Source organism: Papilio polytes, unplaced genomic scaffold (assembly GCF_000836215.1).
Source record: "Papilio polytes unplaced genomic scaffold, Ppol_1.0 DF823923.1, whole genome shotgun sequence".
Lineage (NCBI taxonomy): Eukaryota > Metazoa > Arthropoda > Insecta > Lepidoptera > Papilionidae > Papilio > Papilio polytes.
Genome location: NW_013525281.1, coordinates 2,769,717 through 2,788,270, shown reverse-complemented (window position 1 = coordinate 2,788,270; position 18,554 = coordinate 2,769,717). Strand labels below are relative to the sequence as shown.

General features: G+C 32.4%; 5 protein-coding genes across 5 annotated transcripts in view; 2 read left to right on the top strand and 3 right to left on the bottom strand.

Annotated features, from left to right (window-relative positions):
- Window positions 1–3,269, bottom strand: part of LOC106102470 (gamma-tubulin complex component 4) — a 6,682-nt gene extending 3,413 nt beyond the window's left edge. Inside the window, exons 1-8 of the mRNA XM_013281966.1 lie at window positions 3,142–3,269; window positions 2,944–3,076; window positions 2,489–2,783; window positions 2,203–2,383; window positions 1,696–1,901; window positions 1,425–1,551; window positions 646–802; window positions 364–510 (exon numbers count right to left, since the gene is read on the bottom strand). Coding sequence (XP_013137420.1) covers window positions 364–510; window positions 646–802; window positions 1,425–1,551; window positions 1,696–1,901; window positions 2,203–2,383; window positions 2,489–2,783; window positions 2,944–3,076; window positions 3,142–3,201 — 1,306 coding nt within the window. The 5' untranslated portion in view covers window positions 3,202–3,269. The remainder of the gene's footprint in view (window positions 1–363; window positions 511–645; window positions 803–1,424; window positions 1,552–1,695; window positions 1,902–2,202; window positions 2,384–2,488; window positions 2,784–2,943; window positions 3,077–3,141) is intronic.
- Window positions 3,270–3,702: 433 nt separating this feature from the next.
- Window positions 3,703–9,574, top strand: LOC106102378. The gene is made up of 7 exons (XM_013281830.1): window positions 3,703–4,045; window positions 4,563–4,746; window positions 4,875–5,062; window positions 5,393–5,596; window positions 5,691–5,981; window positions 6,131–6,323; window positions 6,661–9,574. Exons 1-7 carry the CDS (start codon window positions 3,913–3,915, stop codon window positions 8,816–8,818), a joined length of 3,351 nt encoding a protein of 1,116 aa, XP_013137284.1. The 5' UTR covers window positions 3,703–3,912; the 3' UTR covers window positions 8,819–9,574.
- Window positions 9,575–9,735: 161 nt separating this feature from the next.
- On the bottom strand, window positions 9,736–12,268 carry LOC106102379 (lipoma-preferred partner homolog). Its single transcript, XM_013281831.1, has one exon. The coding sequence runs from the start codon at window positions 11,615–11,617 to the stop codon at window positions 10,250–10,252; it is 1,368 nt and encodes a 455-aa protein (XP_013137285.1). The 5' UTR covers window positions 11,618–12,268; the 3' UTR covers window positions 9,736–10,249.
- Window positions 12,269–12,434: 166 nt separating this feature from the next.
- Window positions 12,435–15,124, top strand: LOC106102380 (tRNA selenocysteine 1-associated protein 1). The gene is made up of 6 exons (XM_013281833.1): window positions 12,435–12,706; window positions 12,817–12,948; window positions 13,401–13,629; window positions 14,063–14,280; window positions 14,680–14,845; window positions 14,963–15,124. The coding sequence occupies exons 1-6, from the start codon at window positions 12,674–12,676 to the stop codon at window positions 15,082–15,084; spliced, it is 900 nt and encodes a 299-aa protein (XP_013137287.1). The 5' UTR covers window positions 12,435–12,673; the 3' UTR covers window positions 15,085–15,124.
- Window positions 15,125–16,147: 1,023 nt separating this feature from the next.
- The window catches only part of LOC106102087 (muscle M-line assembly protein unc-89), a 7,008-nt gene continuing 4,601 nt past the window's right edge, over window positions 16,148–18,554 (bottom strand). Inside the window, exon 8 of the mRNA XM_013281496.1 lies at window positions 16,148–18,065. Coding sequence (XP_013136950.1) covers window positions 17,468–18,065 — 598 coding nt within the window. The 3' untranslated portion in view covers window positions 16,148–17,467. The remainder of the gene's footprint in view (window positions 18,066–18,554) is intronic.

Sequence of the window (18,554 nt, the reverse complement as noted above, 5' to 3'; positions counted from 1 at the left end):
TGAAGACAATGTTAGTTGCATTTTTTTAATATATAAAAATACTAGCTTTTGCGACTCCGTATGCGTAAATTGAAAAAAAAAAAACAAAAGTAGTGTCAAGTCTAGCCTTTGTGTTCTTCCAGACTATCCACATTCGTACATCTCTCTCAAGCTCTACGCTATTACTAATATTTGGTTTACGACAATAGTCGAATGGTCAGATTCGAACCCTCGAACACGTCATTGAAAACCTTAACCATACCCTTTAAAATTAGACTAATGCGCTACATTCTAAAAATAAACTAGTAAATAACATTTATCATTTAAGGTGTGTAATATGATTATTTAACTTGTGTATTATTATAAATGTAATATGAACCTTACCAACACTACTGTCTTCGTCGAGAGAAGAATTTACAGTCGCATCGGCTATCGGTTTGACGTAGGGTAGTTCGAAACTGAACTTTTCTATATCAGCGCTGTTGCTTAGAAACACTGCTCTAGCAGCCAACTGGAATGCATGGTTCATATCTATAAATTAAAACAAATAGTCAACAAAACAAAAATTTAAATTTGCCTATTATAAAAAAAAAATCAAAATTATACAACTTTTGGCATGAAATACTGCCACACTGAAGTAATGAATTTCGAAAATTTTAGCCTTACCCCGTGTAGAAGTTCGTGTAGTTGGCTTATCTAACATGTGTGCGGTGAGTCTTAGGAGTTCAAGAAATAGTTCCCCACGTCCCAACAGGTAGAAGTCTTTCATAAGTCGTAGCTCGTGCAATAAATGTGCCTCTTCTACTGCCACGGTCCATAAGTGCTAATAATTAAATTATAGTCAGCAATTAAGTTGGCACATTGAAACAAAGCAAGTCTTTTACCCGATGTGCCAATTCTAGTGTATACTCTGCATTTGTTCAACACATAGCTAACAAGAATTCTCTTTTTTGTACCATATCAAACTAGCTCTTATCCGCAAATCTGTCGGTGCTAAATTAGAATAAAGAACTACTCATTATGAACTACATATAATGTACGAATTCTGTTCTTTTATTTTATTTTTGTATGTATGTGATTATCTCTGACTATCCACCGCTACTACTGACGTGTGGATGATCCCAAGAGTTCTCGCGGAAGATCAGCGCTGATACTTGAATTAGGATTTATAGGTGAGCGAGGACCCAATTCAGTCAGCATTGCAACGCTGGTTTCAATTATTTCTTTTTTTTGCCATTTCATTAGTTCATTTCGTGTTTAATTACTTTTTTGATTTATAATTGTAGTGTTGATAAGGATTAAACGTTTTTTTTTAATTAATAGCCTTGTCTATGCTTTACCAAAATCCATTTAGTCTTCCTAGAGATAAACATACAGACATCCATTCATCTAAACTTTCGCATTTATTAGTAACATTAGTTGACAATAAGTGATTTGTTACTTACCTTTGTAACACATTCTTTTATTTCTCTAACAACACATCTTAAATTATATACTTCGAAAACCTCAGGTTCTTTGAGTTGCTGCAACTTATTATGAAATTCCGATTCTTTCTCTTCCCATATAGTAAACCTTTGAACAAAGAGTTTTTAAACTATTAAATCTGCTATACAGTTTTAACTGAACAGTTTATCTCTTTGGTAAATCTGTCAGTAACAACTGAGAATTGTAGCAGGCTTTATATTAACAGAAAATTTAATATTGAAAAATACACACCTTCTTGAATCATAATCAAGTTTATGTAATGGCATCAAAGTGCTATTTAATGTTATATTGCTTCTCTTTACCTTCCGGGGATCAAAACCAAAGAGAATAACAGTTTTGCCAATAAATAATATTTCCTGGGCCAGAGATAACGGCATAAAGTATGGTATCATGCTAGCATTTATGTTGTAACCACAATCCAGTGAAGTTTGTTGCAACTAAAAACAAGTAATTTGTCAAATATTAATTCATCATAGCACTTTACAAATAAAATTAACAAATAACGAATACTGTCTTCAAGACAATTTTTTTTTTACATAATATAAGGAGGCAAAATCAACATTATGTATGCTTAAAGTGGGACGAATGACAAATATTGCTCATCAAACAAAAAAAGGATCATGTAAATTGGGTCATAAATTGCAGCATAATTAATGTATGTATATACATTTAAAAAGTAAAGGTTAAAAACCTCTTCCTTTTTGAAGTCAGTCAAAAAACCTTAAAATATATACTTACTGTGGTCACAAGGGTTTTATCGCAAGTATTTGAAATGGAAGGTGATGAAAGCACTGTTTCTGATAGGTCATCTTTCTTATTTCGGTAAATAAAAAATTCTTCATATGGATCCTTTAGTTCACCATAAAGAAGCCAGGCGCAGAGTTGATTTATAAATACATTGTTAATACAAGAGAATATCCTGTAAAATATATCAATATCTTTTATTTGTAAATGTTTTCTGCACGGAAGAGAACAGATTGGCAGAACATCTGCAATGTCAATAGATGTCAAGAGAATAACTTACCTCAACATAGAGCTATGAACCATTTCATTTCCATTCAATATATTCTGATGAGTTAAACTTAAAATTTGACAGCCATTTAGCCTTCTCTCTTTTATTGTGCTAATTATCTTATTTATTGTATTGAACAATCCTTGGAATTTCTCTACATAGCTGTATACAAATGTTAAAGTATAGTCTTTATTCCCAATAACCAATTTCTCAACATTCACTATAGCTTTTTTATATGATTGTAATACTTCAGTAATACCTTCACTTAATGCTTGACCATATAAGCCAAAGTTTCTAATATTTGATGCTGTAAATTGTAAGACATAATAACTAAAATATACTCCATGTTCTTATCTACCAAAACTCAAATTCTTTTATCACACGATACCTCTTTTACCATTACACTTTTTTCACATCATATTTTTATAATTTATAGGAAAAACTAAAAGAACTTTAAACTTAGTTACCCGTTTGCAATTTTCTTGAATGAAAAGATGTAGCTGCAATAAAATTTTGAATTCTATGATGACTTTTGGCAATCGAACATATTCTGCTATAAATTTCTGCATCTCCTTCATTAGCGTATAAAACCGGCTCTGTCTGTAACGGAAAATCCGTCTAAATAAAAGGAATTAAAGTTTGAAAGTTTTGAAGCTGAAACGCACCGATGAAATTTCACCACCCTGTGAACAATCCCACAAAACTAATAAAGCATCGTGTATCATTTTGACTAAAACTAGATAAATCCGTTTCAAATTTTAAACTTCTATCTATTGTTATTATTTTTTAATGTCATTTTCAGATGTCAACTGGTGTCAATTGGTGTCAACTGTCAAGTTCCACAAGGATCTTGTGCTGTCTGTTATTCTTTAATAAATTCATTTTTAAATAGCTTTTGAATGAAAAAAGTGGTTAATTAACAATGATTTGTACCAGGAATCAGGAATAAAGAAATCCAAATATTATGCAATTCTATAAAACAAAGAATAGATAATTTTAACACAGTTCGTTGATAATAATAACATCAATATAGCTAGTGTTGAAGAGTTTTCATTTTTGACCGACTTCCCAAAAGAAGGAGGTACTCAATTCGTCTGTATATTTTTTTTTACTGGTGTTTTGGCCCAACGATGATCTTTTCCCATACAAACACATACATACATACACGGTTGTTTAGCACACTGCACACGCCGGGTAAAATGTTCATTGGCAACACTAAATATGTTGCACGAAAACCAATTGAAAACTTGAAATAAGACTGCGTCTGCGCCGCCGTTGACTTAACTTAAACTTGAATATATAACAATAAGTTATATTCATAGGTTAAAACTGAAACAGTTAGCATATACATGATATAGTTATTTCTGTTCAGTAAGAGTAAATAGAATGGCCGTTTAGGGAGTGCTTTGTCTCAATAATGTGCATTATTTTGTAGAATGGCCGAGACTTGCAGGCTCGGAAGTCAAATAGACAGAAAGACTGCAACTAACGACGATGAATATTTTTGTGTTTTTAATGTATTAAGTGTATTTATATCACTTGTTACAATACTAGCTGATTTAACAACAGGTACGTTACAGTTATTACTCACCAATAGTTATAGGTGTATTTAATTGTTTTGTTTATCTCATCAATCACAATATATGTTTCATTTCGTTAATTTGTAATTTGAAAAATATACTATAAAATAAATGACCGTCATTGTAAAAACCTAGAAATACTACAGTTTAAGTCACTGATGACTTTATATAAAATTTTCTGATTAACAAAAAAAAATATTGATGAATAAAATATTAATCATGATGTGTATGATAATATTGTTAATAAACTCTATGAGGCTGCAATATATACTTATTGTATGAAAGAAAGGTGTAAACGTAATTATTTGCATAGATGGAACAAACATGTTGAGGGGGCTGAGACGGGAGATTATGTTTTCAGTAGTAGTTAATAGTTAAAGCAACTACATGGTAAACCTACATTTGAAGGATTTTACACTGTAATGGCTAATTTTAGGCGTATTTTTATAGCTAGGTTAAAACAGTGTCAAAAAAATGAAATTTTTTTAATATTTTTAATATTCCAGATATCCTAGTTTTCGCGGAATACTGCAAAGATGGGTATTTACATTGGGCCCTTGCAACATTTATTTTTATGTTGTCTCCTAATATTCTAATAAACATTTTTTCAATCAGATGGTTTATTATAGACAACAAATCAACTATCAAACATTGGATTACACATGGATGTCTTGTAGGATTATTAGAAAGGTAAATAAAAGAAAAAGAAGCAAGAAAATTAAATCTTTACAAAACAATGCCATATAAAAAAATGTTTTAAATAACATTGTACTAAGTTTATTTTGCATAATGTGATATTTTCTATATATATTTTTTAGGTATATAATATTCTTAAGAAAAGTATTTACTTGCAAGAACTTGGAATCTGTAAAAACACAAAAGTTAATATGTCAAAGGAATGATTTAAGCCTTTTGCATTATTTATATATTTTTACTGGTACAATACCACAGATTATTTTGCAAACATATGCTATCTTGATGTTAAATGAAAACTATCATACTAAAGGTGAGCCAAATTATTTAATCTTGTTAGTTAGTATTATATAAACATGATATAAAATCTTTGTATGTCTTTTTAAGAAATTTGAGCAATTTAATACAGTTAAAGTTGTATTGAAAAAATGCTTGAAGTAGGCGAATTTATTAAAAAAAACTTTTAATAATATTTATGGTTGAATTACAAGCAACTACTAGTTACTATTTTGACAAAACAATGTTTTTATTTCTATGTACATCCAATTTTTTTTATCTACTAGACTTAATTACTTAATTTTGAATAAGCGCAGAAACTTTTTTGTATTTTTTGACCAAGGGATACCCTTGTATCTTATTTCAGTGTTTGCACTAACAGCATCAATAGCTTCAGTAGTGTGGGGCAGTAGTACATATATCTACAGCATTATTTTATTGTCAAATGAAACATTTCAATGGAAATCATTATTATTAAAACTAATATGGCATTTTGGTATGTTGATCGGAAGAATTGCTGGCATTTTATTGTTTTCGATTGTCTTTGGCATATGGACATTGTTACCATTAGGTGAGTTTCTTTGGAAGTTGATTGTTTTAAGATTTATGCTCGTAAATATCATTTAAAAATAATTATAGGGTATCACATGACATGATATTTTCAGTTCTACATTGGGCTGCGATGACTTTTTGGATTGTTATACAGAAAACTACTTTTTGTCCGAATAAACTTGAAGAAACATTATACAATGCAGTCATGGGATTCGTTTACTGTTTCTCATTTATAAATTTACGCGAAGGTCAGACTCGGTACAGATTAATGATGTTTTATACATTTATGGTAACACAAAACTTTGGCAGTTTGTTTCTGTATGTTCTAATAACAGATACTGAAAAACAAAAAAAACCTTGGTCGATTGCTGCTACTATTTGTATAATTGCAGGTACTATCTTTGGTAAGTATTATTAAAAAACACAAAACTAACAGATATCTTTACTTAAAAAATGCTGCTTTAAGACTTGCTATTTCTTGTCATTGTTCTGTAATTCCTTGGTATTCATTAATTTGTTAGATTTAGACTTATGTATTGTTTTTTCTTTACAGGAATGTTTGCAATGGTCTTGTATTACAGATACTTTCATTCTAAAGGTCCAATCCCTTGGAAATATGCGGAGCCAGATATTGAACTGAACAACAAAGTCTCACAGACTGGCAATAATATTAGTAAACCCAATTCATTGTGTCATGTCAGGTCCTTTAAGAGTATGAATAAAGATAAAACCACTGACACTCCAAGGTAATTATATTTTTCATAATACTATAACTGTTGTAAACAAGTTCCGAGTCCACTTAAGTTCCTTAATTCCTATAAGGATGGCAAGAAGTGGATTTAACGGTGAAAACTACACATAGAGGTAGTATTCTCTTTATGTTCGTCCTTTCCTCCGTCACTTAAGGATAGGCAAATTATCTTTATTGCGCATTCTATTGGCAATGGTTGCTTCGCTATTTCGAATTCAGGGAGCCGTTTGCTCGTAGAGGCCAATTATTCAATCACTGTGTTATCTGTTTACTTTAAAGCTTGTAATATGCTACTAATGTCTAGTAAGTTTATATTTGTGCGTTGTTTATAGGAAAGATCCGCCAATAACAGAACAAGTATCCCAAATCGAGAGTGAGCATGCAGATAAGAAATTCTTGCTTGATCATTGGATCGCTAGATCGGGATCTCCGACATTCACGTCAGCACCAGTCGGCAACATCAGTACTGATGCTTCTAGTATTGAAATATACTCGATAGAAAACACTCCACAGTCTACCGTCACAAAACGTGACAATTCAAAAATCGAGCAAATTACCTCAAAAATTAACAAAAAGAAGATGGTTGTACCACCATCAGAACTGACTTTAAAAGTACCCTCTGTAGAGAATATAGAAAATTCAATTGATGAAATTACCTCTATATTCTTTACTCTTAATTTGCAAAAACGAAGAGGAATCTGTTCATCGGATGAACTACGTAATGAATTAACTAATTTAAATTTAGAGGCTTGTAATATTGTTAATGAAGAATTTGCTAAAACAATAAAAACAGATCATAGTTCCGAAATAAGCCAAGACACAGATGGCTCTAATAAAAAAACATCATCAGATTCTATTGATATGGATTTAGATTTAAGTTTCAGCGATATTAACAGTTCCGATATAAATACATTTAATGAAAATATTGTACAAAAATTATGTTTAAGCGCATTAAAGAATATAAAAGTGGGTAACCAGGATGCCGATATCGAGAATATTCAAAGAATAGCTCTTGATATACTTAAAGAAATGTATGCTAAGAAAGATAAAAAGAAGAACGGCATTAGTTCTGAGTTATTAAACTCTAAACAACGTGATCTGGATACTCCAACTGAAATTTTGTCTGTACACGATTATGAAAATATTTGTGCGGTGAATATAGCAAGAGAAGCTTGGGGCTTGCGATCTTGGAACGGATACTGTGATATTGAAAATTGGCTTCACGATGGAAGCGTAGTTAGAGATAGGAGCAGAGATACGCTAACTTCTGGAAGCTCTGAAATCAGTAGTTGTATTTCACAAGATTTAAAACACGCCATACTATCAGCTCCACCGTTTCCTAAAAAGGCTCACACGTATTCAAATGTATTCGTAAAATTTGATAGAAGTTCGCAAGAAGATTATGCGAATACAGTAGTTTGTCATTCAAATGATGAAACTTTCCTTGCTAAGCCTTGTATGATAGACAATGTTAAAGATCCGAATCATTTGGAACCCATTCTTGAAGAGCTCGATGATTTGGGTGACATTGATCCCGCTTGCAAAAAACGACTCAATTCCGAAAGTTCACTCGTGGCAACAATAGATGAAATACGTAAAGCAACAGTTACTAATTCGCCTAGAACTTTATATCATAGACGTGAACAATTTTTAGATTCACCACAATTTAATTCTCCTTCAAAAATTGAAAGCAATTTGCAAAGAGCCCTTTGGAAAGAACCTTCCAAATTTAACTCTAGCAACATTATGGAGTCATTACCTGAGAAAGAAAATATTTTAGATGTCTTTCATGGATCCAAATTTGATACAAGTAAAAAAGACGTTAATGTTTCATCATCATCATCGTCCTTAAATTCACAAGTGTCATATAATAAAAGTACCGCACGGCGGCAAAAGTCTAATATTTCCAAAACCAAATCTCATACGAAAAATAATAATAACAGATCTGAGGATCAAGATTTGGCAAGTAAAAATGTAGACTTTTTATGGCAGATGGTTGCGGAAAATTCTCTACCTCTCAGTTCAAGTGAAGATTTGACCTTAAGTCGTAAAACTCCTTCACTACAATCTTTAATACATAAAGATGCGTCTTCATCGTTTGTTAATACGTCGACTAGTAAAATTTCAAGCAGCAAAAAAACTACACGTAATAGACCGCGGAGAAAATTTTCTCTTTTAAGAGAAAGATTTGAACCTAGGTTAAATCTTCATTCGGATGAAGAAATTCTTTATAATTCAGATAATGCATTACATCAGTCTGATAATTGTATACTCAGAAATCAACTGGATGTTAGAAGTGAAAATTTGAGAAGTGAAGATATAACTTCAACCCTTAAAAGACCCAATTACCCTTTAGCTGAATCAAAATCTGTATCTGGTACAAATATTTCTGATTCACCCTCGAAACAAATAAAGGAGAAAAGATCTCTGTTTATGAAACAGGTGTTAAGTCCACCAAAGTTCAATACGAAACTAAAACATAAAGTATAAAAGTTAATTAAATTTTTATTAAAATTTATGACTTACAGACTTCAATGGTTGTTGACTTTAATGTGTATTTAGTTGTAATTTTAATTGCCAAAATTTTGCCAAACTGTGACTGAATAATTACTGTACATTTGTTAAGAAAAATTGTTTTCTTGATACAGTGCTGATTGCAATCTGACATGACAAATATATGAATTGATTAAGACTGTTGTTAATATTGAGAATGTACTTAAACATTGGGAATGGATCTGTGAGCTAGAAATGGAATCTCGAAAACTGGATGTATTATTTTATGTTCCTAGACTGTATTTACTATAATTTAGCTAGTACTTAATATGTCGGTTACGTAAAAGTCATATAAACATGGATCTCAAGAAGAGTGTAGTCATTTTTATACTGCTACCGGAAGTTTTTTCTAAAATCACATATGATCATAATCATACACTATTTAAAATTACGTAATAATGTTCAATATGCCTATTATATAAGATACATTTTTATGTTTTACCGAAGTTTACCGGGTGATATAACTAGTCGTGAAATATTTGAAAGGATAATGAAGCAGTATAAAAAGTTTTAAAATCTCTACCTTCCCTTAAATTCCCATTCCGTTTAATTTTAAAATGATATAACTGTGATGTAAGTGCCTTTCTATACAATATACTCCTGCCAGTATTGTAATTTTTAGCTTTGCTATTTTGTATATACGACCTAAATAATAAAGACGTGTATAATCGTAACTTTGTCTATTTTATATGATATGTCTACCATATCTACCATATTGGTACATTATATATATATTTTTTATAGTATGAAAGCCTTTGCCATTTTCTATCAAAAACAATGCACACTGCTAGTTCCACATAGAACAGAAGCCTTCATTTATTGACTCGTAAAGTCCATTAAGAGGAAAAATAAAGTGCATTTTATTATAAATATTTATTAAAAAATAAATTAACACAACAGCCATGTTTTGTTTCTACATATACAAATATAAGGCTCTTAAATTACCGCATTCATAATGCACTTAAACACTTTTGTAAATCAATCACATATTTTAGTTGCCATCTTGGGATAAGAACAGTTGATTTATGCTTTTCATATAATTTCAGTCTTAAGGACACAAAAAGCTAAAATTTCAAATTACCTCATAGGAACAATTATTTTCACAGTAGTATTTTAATATGGCTTGATTCTATACTCAAGTTGTATACATTGTAAATATCTCAAAAAATAATGTCTTCATATAGCTATTTATTAGCAATACAGTTTATTATATTGTTACTTGTAAATAAATATTTCTTACAAAACTAAGTGAATAATATGCTTGCATATAATAATATGATAAAGAATATCATATGTAATAAAATAATCATAAAAGTCATACGCATATATGTAAATGTTATATGTTTTTAAAAATGAATTAATATGCAATTAAAGGTCTGTAGTCATTACTTTTGTCAGATGACGGATGCGATGAGCATTGCATGTTTTGCATAGAATGTGCCCATCAAGAGGATAGCAGCCATGGCCCTTTGCCTCAGAAGACAACATCAGACCACAGTCCTCACATCTGTAGCAACGAACATGGAAACTGCGGTCCAATGCAACAACTCGTACAGTCTCCTCCTCTCCTTCTTCTGGCATGATTGGCAATTCACAAACGCAGCAACGAGGAGCAAATTTCAATTGGAAATCTTCAATGCAATGTATCTGATTGGTGGCATCAACTGTAAATGGTATTCCATCAAGACTTTTACCACACACCACACATGTAAAACATGTTGGATGGTATGGTTTACCCGTAGCTCTTAGAATTCTATCAAGAATAGGCTTGTTGCAAACGGAGCATTTTTCCAATGTCTCATAGTAATCTGCTTCACAGTATGGCTTGCCTTCCACTGCATAAAAAGGCTTTCCTTGTAAATTAGTGTTGCATTGATGACAACAAAAGCATTTTACATGATACATATTACCCATTGCTGTGCATCCAGAGCTTTCACCGACCACTTTCTCATCACACTTAATGCAAATACCAAAAATATCTAAATCTTGACTATCAGAAATGGATTGCACAAGAAGATTAGTTAGTGCATCAACTTCTTCCTCTTTCGGTAAAGGAGACTTAGTTTTTGATATTGGTGTGTTACTGACTCTTCCTTGAGTATGAAGATTTATAGGCTCATATAGTGATTCATAAGTTGAAGCCTGAGACACTCCATATTCTGGATATTCATTTTGGTATATAGGAGGGTATGAAGGCCTCTCCTGGTTATAGTTAAGGTTAGCTGTTGCCCTCATTAATTCACTGTAGTTAGAACTCACCGGAGATGGTGGAGGTAAATACTCTTCAGTGTTATTCTCAAAGGCTGGTGTTGTATACAAGATAGGTTTTGATAAATGTGGTGGTGGTAGCGGCGGCGGAGGGGGAGGCAGTGGTTTGTTCAGACTACTTGTATAACCAGGGACATTACTGTATGTTGGAATGTTGCTTTTCACTTGTGCATTTGCCTTGTATGAAGATTGATGATTCACGTTTGCGTAATCTTTATTCGGCGGTCTCACGTTAGAGGAAAATATGTTACTGTATGTCGGGGCATTATTATTTAAAACAGGTGAGATTTTTGTAGAATAAGAAGGTTCACGCAGTGTATTCACTACGGCACTATGTGGAACTTGCGGTTGCGCCTTCTTTTTTGGCGGCACAGCTGGTGGTATCTTCTTAACTTTCCCTGGTGTGTTACTCATTTGTAAGTCAGCTAATTGCCTATCTAAGGCATCGATATTGTCTAATCTCGACATGTTTTAATATTTAGGATAATTTCTCATTTGAAAACTTTCCTACCTTTTCTAAACTTAAGCAAGAAACACTGAACTATAAAGTTAATAGAAACAAAGAAATGCAAAGAGAAAATAACACTTTCAAGTATGAAATACCTATAAAACACTTATCTTCTGGCACTGCAAACTGCATGTCAATGTCATCACATTTTATGCCTGGTTTACACTTAGCCTTGACTGTCACTCTGTCACTGTCACTTGACTGTCCTTTTGACTGGCGTAGTTTGAATACTAACTAGCACCAATGAGTCCGAGCAATCCATGTCCAACCTGCGCGACATTCCAACTGTACTGGCCAAATGTGAACATAGCATTACTCTATACGGTCGTAACCTATCCTCGTAACGGATAATGCAAGTTGCAAGGTTGTATTGATCCATATTTCCTATTCACAATAAATATGATTGTGTGTGTGTGATTCGCATCACTGATTCTGATAATCGGTTTCCGAATTGCAAATCACGAAAGCTCACTTATCATTATAATTTCTTTATTTTAATGTTCACATGAGAGAAAAATACACTCAAAACATTATACATTACAACGGTTCTTCTATTTCTACGGATGCGGTGTTCTCTTATCGATATTTTTAGTCGATTCCAGTATGCTGATTCCACGAAGTCGAGATTGGGAAACTTATCGTTCTTACCGTTAAAAATCACTACGATCGACCAACAAACACTAAATTAGACCATAGACACGCCGAAGGTCTAACATTTGTGTCATGTGTCACTGTCATTTGTATTTTTGCCCTTAAAACTGCTTAAAACTCAACTTCTTGATACCTCTTATATTATTTTGCTCTTTTTATTGTCGCAATTTAAATTTCATTAATCAAAAGAAGGTATTTTTTGTGCCCTGATATTTGAATCTCGTAAACTGTGAATCGCATTAAATAGTGATCAAGAACAAGGAATAAAAAGGCTACAATTTGGGATTCGTACTACCTTTACTTTTAACTTTTACGAAGCGGCTTATTATTAAAGGTACCTTTGCCAAAATTTTCTACAAGAGATAATGGCAATGCAGTGTCAACTATGGATGGGCAGTGTAAGTAACATCTTTCAGTATTAGTGTTACATACCATATACCAAAAGTTAATTTTACTATGAAACTGTCTCAGAATATTTGTTTTATTAATATTATATTTTTCATTACAGTTAGAGCCGAATATGACGGAAAGTTTTATAATGGCAGCCTTTCATAGGATGGGACAAAGACCATTAGCAGTCAAAGTAATGAGAAATAAGTTTAGTGGTGAACCTGCTGGTTATGCGTTTGTGCACTTTCAGGTAATTAATACTCAAGTGATTCATCATCCACTTGCCCTTATCCCTTACAGAGGGTTGGCACAGTATGTGTGCTCTTCCATACATCTCTATCAGCCGTCATATCTGAATCCTCTTCTTTCTTAAGCATATCCTCTTTCACACAATCCATCCATACTTTCTTCGGTCTTCCTCTTCCTTTGTAGCCATCCACATTCAATCTTAACACTTTCTGGTTTATGTCCCTATAATTTCGTCACATAATATGACCATACCACGCTAACCTTTTGCTTCTCAATTTCTCCACCACTGTTGCTACTTTCAAACTTCCTCTAATGTACACATTCTTAACTTTATCCATTCTTGTCACAATTCTTTAATACTCAAGTGATTCATTTTAAATATATTGCATTGCATTATCAATGTCAATTACATTCATGGATTAATTTTTAAAGCATACAAATGTATATTTGCAGACAGATGAAGAAGCAATTGATGCAATGCACAAGCTTAATGGTAAACCAATCCCAGGTACATTTCCAGTTGTAAGATTTCGGTTAAATACCGCATCTAGAGAAGCACGATCAAATCTGCAGCAAGAAAGAGAGTTCTCTGTTTGGGTTGGCGATCTAAGTCCCGATGTTGATGATTATTCTTTGTACAGAGTGTTTGCATCTAAGTACTCATCAATTAAAACCGCTAAAGGTAATGATTATTACAATAACTGTAAAATATATAAAAACCGAAAGTCTTGATATATTGTTTTCTAAATGGTTTAACTATATTTCGAAAACTCTTTATTGCATACAAGCTGTTCTTGTCCACCTTCATACACATAATATCGTAAAATTTTGTTTGTTTAAATTTTATAAAACTATCTTAGCCATTTGCTTACAATAACCATTAGCTTGACAATCTTGGTTTGCTGCTATTGACTTGCAGTTTTTGTCTCTTTCCACCGAGAGTTTTTCCAATTTCTTTACCTTCTAAGTTTAATGGCTTGAAAATATAATAAAGAGTTGGTCAACAATATGTTGTGATTGCTAACATCCTACATAGCAAAAAAAGTGAGTTACACTTTAGATTGATTTGCTTGTTTTATGATAACTTTATATTTATCTCTAACCACATATTTCAGTAATTTTGGATGGAACAGGATATACAAAAGGCTATGGTTTCGTTAGATTTGGTAATGAGGAGGAACAACGGAATGCATTGTACGCAATGAATGGTTACACAGGACTCGGCTCTAAACCTCTCAAGATATGCACAGCTGTGCCCAAACCCAAAGGAGTAACAAATACGCAGAATTCAACAACAACTGTGGCATCAAATAATAGTTATAATGGTGGATCAGTGAGTTTTTATTTTACTTTGTAAACTTTTAAAGTTCATTTAAGGTTTATAACATTAATCTATCTAATATACCTAAGGTCAGAAATAAATCACGTGAAGTGCGAAAGGGGTGGGGAAGGGCTAAAATGATGTATCACATGTGTTTAGCTTCTTATTGAAGACACAAATTAATGTTTTAAAAATGTTGCTACTACTTCATACTAGTGAAAAACGTGATAACAGTGTAGGAGAATGGAGTAGTAGTCTAAAATCTGCATCATGAGAGTGTAAGGACCCAAATTTGTTAAAACATCATATAGCAAAACTAATAAATAAAAATTTATAATTATTATATCTATAATTATTCTATCTGTGCTATTGTAATGATTATTGGATTCAATGGTTTTATTATTTTTATAGCAGGAATATAGTCAATATTACGATCCGTCAGCCTATTGGCAGAATTACTCTGCATGGTCGGGTTACTATGGGCAAAGTGAGCAGAGCACCGCAGCGGTTGCCACGCCTGTCGCTGAGCCGGTGCAAGCCGTTGTCAAGGCGCAAAACGATGAATTGGCGTTAGTTGGTAAGTCACTTGAGGATTAATATATGTTTTTGCCATTCTGACTAAACTAAACTAAACTATAGGACAAATAAAAATATTTAGTTTAGTATATAATCAGTGTTATATTTTTTTTTACAGAGCACAAAAAGGCCGTAGATATAGATCAGATGAACCAAGAATTTGTAGATCCAGAATTATCTCTATGGGATGCATTGGAATCATCGCAGTGGTTCCCAAATGAAGTGATTGAAGCACATTAGTTCATATAAGAATTAAAATAAACATAGTTATATCTTTTTATTTCAGTTTTATTTCGACCTGTCAAAAGTATTAATCTATACTAATATTATAAAGAGTAAAGATTTGGATTTTTATATATATTGAAATAGCTCAAAAACAACTGGGCCAATTTTAAAAATTCTGTCACCATTAAAAAGCTATGTTGTCAGTGAGTAGAGAGAGTAAGTAACACAGGCTTTGCAAATGCAAATAAATAAGTTAATTTTTATTTTACGCGGATGAAGTTGCAAGTAACAGCGTGTTACACATAGTTATAAAGTGAATATTGTATATTCACTTTAAATTTCAATATTGCTAACATAAAAAAATGCATTGATTTAATGAAAAAAGGTATAACGACAAAAACACGACAAATTACTCAGCTTATATATTTTTTATTTAAATCTCAATATTACAATTGCGTATAAAAGAACTTTCTTAAATTTTTTAAACACAAGCAAACAGGTGGGTAATTATAAGCGTCGAGGTTTTTTTAATTGTTAAACAACGTTCAAATTCTAAAATTTATATTACGTTTATTGTTTACATATTTAATTGCCTTTTGTCACATTTTGTAGACAGGATCAATTATTTAACCAACTAGTTGAAAAAAAAATAACGACCCATCCCTAGTTACCACTATCGATACAATTGTATTGCAACTTATTGCTATCCTTTTGTTATTTAAAAAAAATGAAATAATCTCTTTTATGAATATTCACCACAAAGACATCTAATAAGATTTAAATAAAATCGTTTACATTCACAAACACGTATTAACACTAAATTTAGCTTATTGTCTAGAGTTTTTTACTATAGCCTTATTTATGAAAATCGTTTTCTTCTACAACTTATGCATTAAATCCAGAATATAAGAAAATCTATTAGCAGACAAAATGTAACTACATTATAGCCTCTTTTAACATTTCATTTAGGCTTCTATTTTTCTAGAATTTAACTAATACTATCACAATACATAAAATTAAGGGCCTGTCCCACTACTGGCTGATAGAGGCTCAGATAGCTTAAAAATGACATCACTGTGGGATAAGGGAACAAAATCACATATTCTACATGTTGGATTGTTATCAAACAATTAACAATAGGTGGGACAGGTCCTAAGACTACTATTAATGCATGATTATGGTCTAAATCTAAAAACTTCAGCAAATGATTTTACATTTTAAATATTTCATTTACACATGATCATTAAGAGTATATTAAAAAAACGTTCATGTTATCAGATCATTTGGGATTTCTTTTAGTTCAATAATCATAAACTTTACTATTTCTGACTTAAAATACAATAATATAATTGGTTGGATTTACGTCTATTATTTTAAAATCTAATGCTAGCTATTCTAAAAATCGAAATATCTTTTAACACTACTTAAAATAAACTATCTTATAGTAAATATTCCGCATAATCTAAACTATATCACCGAATTATAAATAAAATAAAACATAATTCACAGCACTATTAACTTAAAAAAAAAAGATTAAATCCAATACAAAATCTTTAAGACTAACATAAAATATAAAAACATCGAATATTAAGACGACAAGACGAGAATTAATTATTGACAAAAAACAACAAAATAATCAATAAAAAAATTGTAAACATTTATTGTAAACTTCAATTGCATCAATATTTTTAATTATTTAATTGTACTGAGATTTAGAAAATAAAATGCAGAATATACAAATAAATAATGACACATGCTGACGATGTATATCTCCTTCAAAGTTGTCTTACCATATGGTAAGTATGACATGATAGTATTGTGTTTGTGGCAGTGGTGAGGAGTAACAATGGCAAGGCGTATGGCAAAGTATGAACTACAGATATAGTAAGTATACACTATGGTGAGATACACAATATCAGATTGTAACTCATGAGTATATGGCAACAGCTGCCCCCTTTATAGAACGATATCGTCATAGTTAATATAAAAATTGTCATTTTTTCAATGAAATTTGGATCCAATGTTGAATAGCATTTACTAGCCCCCTAGATCTAGCCTAGATCATCGGCTGATCTTCTTCTTATCACATTAGTACTGTATCTGTCAGTAGTACATATATCATAGCAATGTTGTTGCAATTACATGAATGGTATATCATGGTTTTATTCTCTAATTATATCAATGGTGAGTTGTTATTGTTGTGGTGAACTTTGACACTTGTAACACGTTACATTGTGTCTCAAAAACGCGGTCTTCTCCGACCTGCTATTTCCCGCTTTCTTGCAGCGAATATCTGTCGTATCGAGATCGATTACGATTGTCAATATATCCTAATATATTGACGGTATCGGTGCTATCTTAAAATATACAGCATAGCCAATACAGCAGTGGCTGAATGCTAGATTTGTGTAATAGTATAAGAGCTAAGTCGTTGCCTTTTGGTGGGCGAGGGGTTTACCTGGATGACTCCTGGGGTAGTGCTGCCGCGACCGTCCTGGCTGGTGGTGCTGGTGGTACTGGTCGGCGATGTGAAATGCGGGGAACCTGTGGTGTTTTTAGGTGTTCCCTTCTTCATGTATCCCACGACTGAGTTGAGTAAGGTAGTTGGCAGGGAGACGGGGGTCAGTCTGCCGCCTCCATGAGCGATGTACGTTTGTAGTTTCTTCTTTGAAGGGGAGGAGGGGTCGTTTACAGTTAAAACGACTAAGGATCCAGTTTCTATGTTGGAAGGCACGGCGGGCGTGTTGCCCTTGCTGGTCGCAGCTTGCGCGGTCGCACTGGGCGTTACGTTGACACTAGCTGTCTTCGTAATGACTTTAGGAGTAGTTTTATTGTTGACAGTGGGCTGTGCGAGAGGTTGAACAAGGTCTTTTGTTGATGTCTTAACTTCTCTAGCGGATGCAATGATTTCGTCCGCGGTGGTCATTTCGTTTTCTTTAAGCTGCGTAATTCCGGGTATCATCGTGGACTCCAGGGCTTTGCCACCTTTACCTTTAAGTTAGAAATATTAATATTAAAATAAAAAGTTTTCATGTCTCTTAAAACATTATAAAGGTATTACTTCGAACGGCAGAATAAATATAGAAAGGTAATCATGGCTTTGGCTAGGGTCAAATTTGAAGTAGGACGGAGCAAAATAAACACAATTGATTAGACTTCAAAAAAAGGGGCATAGGCATACTATAAAGAGGTATTCCCTGACACAAACTATGGTAAGCTCGAAAAACTTTATGTGCATATATCTAGAATTTTTTTTATCTCAAATTAGGAACAAACAATTTAATTACTAATTAATTTAATTTATCTCATTTTTTGGTTTTATCAAAGAATGGTATTGACCAACAATGCCTACATAGCTAAGTTCATGAAGGAGATCCACTCAGTTTACAAATGGTTTAAGAGTTGGAAACTATTTTTTAAATCACAGGAAAACTAGACATATAAGTTTTAAAATGATAGAAGAGACGAGCAGGTATACTGACTGT

Excerpts from the sequence above, each read along its gene's own strand:
- LOC106102378 (XM_013281830.1), top strand. The coding sequence starts at position 3,913 with ATGGCCGAGACTTGCAGGCTCGGAAGTCAAATAGACAGAAAGACTGCA. Across the intron at positions 4,046-4,562 it reads ACTAGCTGATTTAACAACAG|ATATCCTAGTTTTCGCGGAA; the intron begins GTACGTTACAGT and ends TTAATATTCCAG. Across the intron at positions 4,747-4,874 it reads CTTGTAGGATTATTAGAAAG|GTATATAATATTCTTAAGAA; the intron begins GTAAATAAAAGA and ends TATATTTTTTAG.
- LOC106102379 (XM_013281831.1), bottom strand. The coding sequence starts at position 11,617 with ATGTCGAGATTAGACAATATCGATGCCTTAGATAGGCAATTAGCTGAC.
- LOC106102380 (XM_013281833.1), top strand. The coding sequence starts at position 12,674 with ATGGCAATGCAGTGTCAACTATGGATGGGCAGT. Across the intron at positions 14,281-14,679 it reads ATAGTTATAATGGTGGATCA|CAGGAATATAGTCAATATTA; the intron begins GTGAGTTTTTAT and ends TTATTTTTATAG. Across the intron at positions 14,846-14,962 it reads CGATGAATTGGCGTTAGTTG|AGCACAAAAAGGCCGTAGAT; the intron begins GTAAGTCACTTG and ends TTTTTTTTACAG.